The sequence below is a fragment of the Gavialis gangeticus genome, unplaced genomic scaffold (assembly GCF_001723915.1).
Source record: "Gavialis gangeticus isolate Ggan-Ray unplaced genomic scaffold, GavGan_comp1, whole genome shotgun sequence".
Taxonomy (NCBI): Eukaryota; Metazoa; Chordata; order Crocodylia; family Gavialidae; genus Gavialis; species Gavialis gangeticus.
In genome coordinates, this window is record NW_017729031.1 from 61,033,648 (window position 1) to 61,042,737 (window position 9,090).

The following is a 9,090-nucleotide window of genomic DNA, read 5'->3' on the forward strand; positions in this document are numbered from 1 at the left end:
AAAAATGCTAGAAATTGAATATAGTGCATTGTTTTCTGCAACATTTCCTATTTTAAATCTGCAGCAAGCTTACCTGGTTTTTTCTCTTCTGGTGGTGGAACAGCAAGAGGTAGAATCAAAGGAATAGGAACATCTTAGGGGAAAAAAAATAATATTTAGAGGAAAAAAGTGGGAACCAGATACAGAAAAAATTTCCCATTTTAAAACTTCTGTATGTCTACCTTTTTTCTTTTCTGGTGGTGGAGCAACAGGAGCTAGAACCACAGGAATAGGAGGAGCTTAGAAAAACAAAGAATGCTTTTATTAAAATACTTCCTGTGATTGATCTGCAGGGCATAGTAGGGCAGCTCTAAGCCTGGGGCAGCACCACCCACAGGACAGCTTTGGGGAACCACAGCCCACAGGACAGCCATGACCCACAGAAAAGCAACAGTAATATGATCAGCTGCCACTGTAGTGGCAGCTATTTTTCTCTCCCCACAAAGGTAGCACATGGGACTAGTGTCCTGGTCGCCTCCTTTCAGTTATACTACTGTTGGTATGTGAAAAAAAAAATCCCATATAAGCTTTGAAAATCCACATTGAAACGTTCCTGCTGCTGCTACTATGCACTGGCAAGGTCAGATGCACACAGTGGCCCAATATAAGTCCCAAAAGCCAATGCCAATAAGCCTATCTCAAAGCATCATAAAAATCCAGATATCCACAGGACAAGGTTGCACATATCTACATAAAATACCAAGCACCAAGAAAACTCATAAAAATCCTCAGACCATGGTATGCTTATGAGCTATAGGAAAAAGCTAACACCTAGAGATAAAGGTCCATTGGCAATAGTGGCATGAATCATGTTATAGTGGCTTTCTACACCTCCTTTTTATTAAAGTAAGGTACTAAGAATCTGACCATTAGGTTTTTTTGGGGGGGGGGAAGGGGGAGGCAGAAGGGGGAGAAAAATGTTGGGGTAAAGAATGCACAAGAAATCAAAAGGAAGAAGTAGATATGAAAGGTAGATGGGGAAACTGGAAGACTATAAAGAAAGCAGAGTAATGGAACATATTGACTTAAGAAGAACATATCTGATAAAAGAGTTTCTAGACCTGCCACTGATCTAGAGGCGCTAAGAAACAGGATACTGGCTACAGTACTGCTGTTGCTTTGTAGCCCACCTGAAGGTTAAGAAGCTGGATTCTAAACACTATCTCAGTGGAGTTCTCCCTCCCCACATCAACCCAAATCAAATCAAACCAAATGAAACCCAGCTTATTCAAGTTCTGTAAAGTGAAGAACAAATTTTACTCTCCTACTTTTGAAATTTTATCTGAGGTTTCTGAATTTCCCAAATTCTTACTGAATCACTATGTACATGGTATCTATATATATCTATATATAGCTAGAGAGAGAGAGAGAGAGAGAGAGAGAGAGAGAGAGAGAGAGATCTATATATAAAGAGAGATACACACACACATACACACACACACTCATATATATGTGCGTGTGTGTGCATGTGTGTTTATATTTATGTTATGTTTACAGTCATACATACATGCATATGTCTGTCTGTCTGTCTGTCTGTATGTATGTATAAATGTATGGATAGATAGATAGATAGATAGATAGATAGATAGATAGATAGATAGATAGATAGATATGTATGTATGTATTCTGTATGTATAAAAATATGGTTATTCACCCTACCTTCAGCTGGTACTTCAACTGGAACCGCAACTCGGGCATCAGGAACATCTGGCAAATCAAAATATAAAATTATTGGAAATGAATTACATGTTTTGATAAATGTGTACGTCCCCAGAACTAGTTCACAATATTTTGCAGTTTTAAAAGATTTCACAGATGGGGTGTCCATCTTTTCCCCAGGGTTTGTTACTCTTCAGTTAGGAAATAGTCAAACATTGCTTCCCTTTAGTTTAACTGAATTACACCTGTCTGTAACTTCTTGGATAGTGTTGCATAATCCTTCTATCTCATGTATTTTAACATCATAGAAATGGATATGGCAAGTTACCAAGACTTGCTTCTCCTCAAATGTAGGTTACCCTAGTTACACTTATTGGCTAGGTACAGACATTCAGAAGGCCTGAGATAGAATCGGTTTAGGTTATGCAGTTATTTGTAAATGGCATAGTGTAGATCAGTAGCAAACAGAACATATATTCACCTTTTGGTGGGGGGGAGGGGCAAATCTTAGATTGGGTTCCATCATTTTTAAACTAATCTATGTGTACAGCACTTCTGTTCCATTATAGGTATAGACCGGTTTTATGTGCTGAACTTCTGTTCTGTTATAGGTACAGACTGGTTTCCAGTCTCTTATACTATTAAAAGTGTATTTTCTCTACCTGGCCATTGAGCCCTGCTAAACTTTATAGTTCATCGTGGCATGCATTATTATATTTTACTTTATAAATTAAATTCTTTATGATACTTAGGAGGTTATTCTCACATAAAACCTACAGAATGGAAATCTATTTTACTTAATCAGAGTAATACACACACTTCGTCAGTGGTATTTTTGTCTGTCTGTTTAAAAACAACTTATTCCTTAAACCTTGCTGTATCACATTATATTTATTCACTGGCCCACTCTCAGCTTTCAGAGAAAACATATCTTTTCTTAACTAATTGTTGAGTAACTATAACATTTACAATGGCTTTCTTTTTAAGAGATCAGGAACATTAATTTTCAGCATATAGAATTAGGTTACTGTGAGAAAATTCTGTGAAATGGTTTCAAGGACAAATTATAAACCAGGGCATGCAATTAAACAGGATCAAGAGATTCATAGAGAAGTTCAAATGTTTTTCTTTACCTGGTGGCTTCAATTCCAGTTTGATTTCTGCAAGAGGTTAATAGATTGAAAATTATAATTACTTCTTGTTCCAATATGTTATATCAGGTATTTGATTTTGTATGCAAGCTACACTCACAAACAATGCTCGGAGCATGCACTAACCTTTGGTTGTCAGGTACAACTCTGCAGTGCTTCTTGCTTCACCCCTTGGTTCAAGACGAGCAATTACAGAATACACACCTGAAACAGAAAATCATTTTGATATTTATTTTTGCCTATCATTGAAAAACATGAGAAAGAAAGTGTCAACTAAAATGTGCAATTAAAATTACCTTCATCTTCTGCAGTAACATTGTGGATAGTCATGTAATGACAGCGACCTTCACTTCTAAAACTGTATTTACGACTCTCTCTCAGTTCAATGGGGCCTTTATACCAAGTCACGATTGCATCATCAAAAGACACTTCACACTCAAAGGTTGCAGACTGGTGTTCACTCACTACTATATTCTGGATGCTCTTGGTGAATTGAATTGGTTCAGCTGTTTTTGAAACAAGAAATGAATAAATTCCACATCAGGTCTGTTATTGTTTATATACCTTTTAATGATTGCCTCATTTAATGACAGAAATCTACCTAGATACTGAATAGGAATTGGGGAAAAAAGAAATACAAAGAAAGGAGTACTCTTCATTCCATCTCCTGTGAAATTCTCTATTCAGGAAAATAGTTAAGAAGACACAAGAGCACTGATTAACAAGACTGTTGTGCAGGAAACCATAGAAGAGAAGCCATACAGGCAATTAAGATAAAGGATGCTTGAAGTACAAAGAGATCTATAAAATCATACGATCAAATAAAACCATAAGAATCACAGAAACAGGAGAATAAATAGGATACATATAACACAGATCATATAATTTGGGGAAAGGGATCATATTAATTAGATATACTGTACAAAAACTATTTGTTTATGCTGGCGGGGTATCTTCTTCAAAGAATGCAACAGAATAATTTCTCATCATAGTCGTCTTCAAACCTTAAGGTGTTTCTAAAATGTTCTTTTCTTTCTATTTCCCCTCTTAATGAAGCATCCATAAATAGTTTATCATTATTGTGATAAAGCCATTTCTGTCTGTTTACAAACCTTCAATGCTTAGATCTGCAGTTGTTTCTAGGTTGTCAAGTCTGCAGGTATACTGTCCTTGGTCTTCTGTTCTAACATCCTTGATGATGAGCTTGTGTACTTTGTCTGAAATTTGTGTTGAATATCTCCCTCCTATCTTAATGGCCTTTCCATTTCTATACCACTGAGATTTGGCATTTGGGATAGAAAACTGACAAATCAGGGTGCATGTGTGTCCTTCCTTGAAAGTAGTATCATGAAGATGCCGTTCAACTGCAGGTTCTGTTAGTATGTTAAAATATATATTTTAGAAGACATCCTAACGCGATGAATCAAAAATATAAATCATTTTCAAAATCATACTTAAATGAACTTACCAATCACAGTTAGCCTAGCACTAGCAATATGTGGACCACACACCACTCTGAAATTTCCCTGATCTTCAAGTTGACAGTTTCTAATTCTCAGTATATGCCGATCACCTTCTAGTCTTATTTCATACTTCTTACTGGCATCCAGCTTTTGAGTTCCTTTGTACCATGACAGTTTGATTTCTGGATAATTAATTTTAATTTCACATTCGAAGACAGCATCCTCATCTGTTAAAACGGTCTGGTTTTCAATATCCTTGATCAGGGTGACAGGCTGAAAAATATTTAAGTGGTTCAGTTTTCATTTCAAAATCACAGAATAGTTTTTCTAAGCAATCCAAAACTATCTTGTTACCTCTGTCTGTGAGAGTCTTTGTTGAATAAATGCTACAAGTTCATCAAACTCCTGTTCTTCTCTTCGAGCTTTTTCTGTGATTTCAATTTCCTGTAAAAAGACACAATAAGATTTAACATATAATAAGAGCAATGGGAAATAACTATAAATCATTATATTATGTCTGTCCACCATAAGCCCAGAGGGTCATGTGTGTCCCTACTAGGGATGGAAATATTGTTTAAATAATGACCCATTTTAAATCCTGTAATAATATTGGTTAAATGGTTAACCAATAATACATGCCTAGCACCCACGTGTTGCAACTAGTCTCCCATCTCCTCTTCCTCCCTCCTTCCAAAGTCAGCAGCATACTGCAGGAAGAGGGAGGCAGAGGCAGAGCTGCATGCTATGACTAGCCACCTTCCTGGGTCACTTCGCTTCCCATCACTGGATTGCATCTTGTGCTAAATGTTAACTGGAATGCATTAATGGTATAAATATAATTACCATTTAACCATTTAACTATTTAACCTTTCACATCCCTAGTACCTACCTATACTTTTGGGATAACCTCCCCATCTGTCCATAATAAAAATTCCATGACAACTCTGAGCACAAAGATCAAGACCTCACTTTTTGGACAGAAGTCACCACTTCCCCAGGGCTTGGGCAAGCAAGTTGTTGGGAAAGTGTGATTAGAAAATCAGAATTAGAATCTAAATCTGTTGGATATATCATGAGCGACTGGTGCCTCTTGAGTCTGGGGGGGCACCCTCAGAAGCCACCGGCAGTGTTGGTGTCAGGGATGGGACTGCCAAGCACCCACAGAAGCTGCTCGCAGTCCTGTCGGGGGGGACATGCTCCACCCCTGTGCCTCCCCTACAAGTTGCCTATGGGATATATAGTAACATTACATGGAGAACATCTATCCTTTTGTCAGAAATTACATTTCTCTTAATGTCCCCAATGCCATAGTCAAACTAGGTCTTACCAGTCTATGGGTTTCCTCCTCTTGAGATTGCTTGAGTAGCTCAAAAGCTTGCAGAAGGCCACGAAAATCTGTAATTCCATACATACGAGCGTACTTCTCATATTCTTTAGGATCAACATTTTTGAGAAGTTCCATGATATCAATAGGCTTCTCTTCCTCCTCTTCTTTCTTTTTAGTTGGAGTCCTATTCAAGTAATAGAATAAGTAATTATTTTAATGTAAAATATTTCCCCAGGAGAACTTTGGAAAACTCAGTGTGCTTGAAAGTATTTTGTATTGTATGACACTTCATTTTAGCACTAGAAAAGTTTTATATTACAGAAACTTAGGGCCCTACTACATATTTAAGTTAAAGCTAAATAGAAACCGCTATAGAGTTGTTACTCATTTTCAAGTGCTAACTTTTTAGTTGGTTGGCTATTTTTATAGCTGGATAGTGATTTTTATTGTGTGATAATTACGTCACATGCTTGGCTGGTCCAAATTTATTGCACGATTAACCAGTTAATTGTGGGATAATTACTTTGCACTTGTGGCTGATCTTTCTTTGCAAATGTGGCTGGCCTAAATTTATTGTGTGATTAATCAGTTAATTGCATAATATATGTAATGCATAGCTGGGGCTGCATAGCTGGGGCCTTAGGCACATAAGTAATCTTCACTTGTGGAGACTTTAGCTTGATACTGGACCACTGATTCCAGTAATAGTTGCTAGAATCAAGCTTTATATGTAATCAATCTTTTTTGGTATATCGTGATTCTTAATAAATTACATCTTGATCAGAGCTAATATATCAGCTACAGAGTAGTCTGTAAGAGACTGCAACACTTACTTCTTCAGTTTTGCTCTGAGATCACCTTCAACAACTTCTTGCCTTCTTTCTTCAACTTGTAGATTGACACTGGTGTCGATTTCACCATGTTGGTTAAAAGCCACACATTTGTACATTCCAGAATCAGTTTTTGTTGTGTCTTTTATTTCTAGTTTGGCTTCTTCTCCTCTCTGTTGGATGCTTATGCGACCTCCCTGATTGAGTTGTCTCCATTTTCCCTTCAACCATTTTACATTTGGAATTGGATCACCTCCAACTTTGGCAATAAATGTAGCAACACTCTCTGTAGAAAAATGCAAAATCAAGAAATTAACCTTTTATGTATCTAAGACAACAGAACTTATTAGTAAACAACTAATATAGAAGTACTGATGATGATGTATTTTTAGATGTATGCTCTTACTTTCTTTAACTTTGATACTCTGAGGCTCTTGGATAAAGTAAAGCCTTCCATCCACTGCTGCTTTCTTAGCTTCTGGTACAGCTGTTGGTTTTTCTGGAAAACAGATTAAAGTAATTAAGGCAAATGGTTTGCTTAAATAGCTCATTTTGGAGCATAAGGCCACTATTCACTGCCCTGAATGAGAAAATCTGCAATACCAGGATATATTTGTTGTGACATTTCCCAGTTACCAAAACAGGAGAAAGAAATCCCAAGTAGTTTAATATGACTGTTGTTAAAATTACATTTTATTCCACAAGATGAATCCAGACATTGTGCATCCATGCACCTGATTCTGTTATTCATTGCCAAAATGATCTCACTGAAGCCATTTTAATGTATGCAGATATAAATGGCACCAAAATCAGGCCATTAGTCTAAGATTTTCAAAACAACTTGCCTTAAGTTTAGTGTCCAAGATGTGTATTTTGGACCATAAATAAGATACCTGGCTTTCCAAAGTGCTGATCAGTGATACTCAACAATGACTAATGACAATATCAAGGGGCTGTTTTGGCATTCTTTTTTTAAAAAGACTGATGGTCTGACTGTGAAGCTCTTGGATCCTACACTAAGGGGAAACTTACAAAAAAAGTCTCATTCCCACAGGACAACTTACAACTAGTGCGGAAGCAGATGGCTTGGAGGTATGATAGACCAGCAGCAATCAACCTCTCTGCTACTTCTAAGCAGTGCAGGGAGCTGTTCTGTTCACCATCTTATTTTTTGGTCAGCTCATTCTTGAGCTTGCTGTGGTTCCTACTGTCCTACAGGCATTGAGAACCCTACCTATTAATACTTTATAACTTCTTTTAGTAAGCTAACCCTCCCACCTTCTTACCCATAAAGCTTGAATGTACATCCTAACCCTTTGCCAGTCTGGCCTTGTCTTTAACTGTTCATTTAAATTCTAAACTATTATGGTAGAGATCTGTTATTTGTTTGATAATAAGTACCTATTTTTTAAAGTGTATATTTAGGCACTATATCAATTATTTTAAAATGTAATGCCTTCAAAGAGACAATATTTCAGATTATATGATTTGATACACTTTTTGTATTGGATTACAAATAACAATTCACAGAAAACAAAAGCACTGTGTATGTGATCACTATGGTTTTGTATTAAATTACCATTACATGTCCTGATTTTTCTATTTTACTTTACCTTTAACTGTCACTTTCGACTTGCAAGTGTCAGTTCCAACTACATTTGAAGCTTTGCATACGTATTCGCCTGAATCAGCTTTTGCAACAGGTGAAACTTCCATAAGAGCCATTCCATTAAGAAAGCTAAAGCTGCATTTATCTGAAGCTCTTATTTCTCTCCCAGCCTTCTGCCACTGAATCTTAATTGGCTGTGAACCATGGACATGGCAGCTTAGCTGCAAGATATCACCTTCTTCTATCGTTACTGGTTGAAGAGGTTGATCAAACACTGGAGGCTTTTTAGGTTCTGGAATTCAAATATTTTTCAGTAAATAATCAAGAAAGAGCATTATGTTATGAATGTAAGGGAGAAAAACAAGAAATAAGTATATATCTTGATTTTAAAAAGGAAGTTATATCTATAAGTAAGAGAATGATAACTTATGTAACTTGATACATACAAGTCAGATTTCTGAGAATCCACTACTCAGATTTGGAAAATAAAATAAGTATGGAAGATTACTTTCACAAAAAGCATACAGAAAGGGTGACTTATGTAGTACATCTTCTCTTAATACATTACTAATGTATTTTCTGCATTCTTAAAAGATGATCAAATAACTAGAACACTGCTGCAATTTTGCAAAAATTTCCTAAAACCATGTGAAAGATCGTATGTGCCATCCACTGCAATTTTAGTCATCGATACCTATTTAGAAGAAGATGAATTTGTGCTGATCCACTAACATTAAAATGTAAAAAATTTTGCATAGTAAAATTGTCAGTATATGAAAAAGATGAGTAATGGTTTAATAGATAATATGAGGATATTTTATACCACCAAAGGTATGTTTTAAAGATATTAATTCATATATCACAACCAGATATATTATAATTAGTTATACAATTAAAAATCATAGAAAAACAGACTGCTTGCTTTGATGGTCTAGCTCAGGGATCAGCAAACTGGCTCACGGGCTGGAACTGGCCTGTGAAGATGTTGGGTTTGGCTTGGGAAGGCATGGGG

General features: G+C 36.4%; 1 protein-coding gene across 1 annotated transcript in view; it reads right to left on the bottom strand.

Annotated features, from left to right (window-relative positions):
• Nucleotides 1-9,090, bottom strand: part of TTN (titin) — a 312,981-nt gene that overhangs the window by 195,578 nt on the left and 108,313 nt on the right. Inside the window, exons 99-111 of the mRNA XM_019522860.1 lie at nt 8,083-8,370; nt 6,876-6,968; nt 6,473-6,755; nt 5,640-5,823; nt 4,667-4,756; nt 4,318-4,585; nt 3,962-4,222; nt 3,146-3,355; nt 2,976-3,053; nt 2,832-2,858; nt 1,699-1,746; nt 222-278; nt 74-133 (exon numbers count right to left, since the gene is read on the bottom strand). Of these exons, the coding sequence (XP_019378405.1) occupies nt 74-133; nt 222-278; nt 1,699-1,746; nt 2,832-2,858; nt 2,976-3,053; nt 3,146-3,355; nt 3,962-4,222; nt 4,318-4,585; nt 4,667-4,756; nt 5,640-5,823; nt 6,473-6,755; nt 6,876-6,968; nt 8,083-8,370 (1,947 nt within the window). The remainder of the gene's footprint in view (nt 1-73; nt 134-221; nt 279-1,698; nt 1,747-2,831; nt 2,859-2,975; nt 3,054-3,145; nt 3,356-3,961; nt 4,223-4,317; nt 4,586-4,666; nt 4,757-5,639; nt 5,824-6,472; nt 6,756-6,875; nt 6,969-8,082; nt 8,371-9,090) is intronic.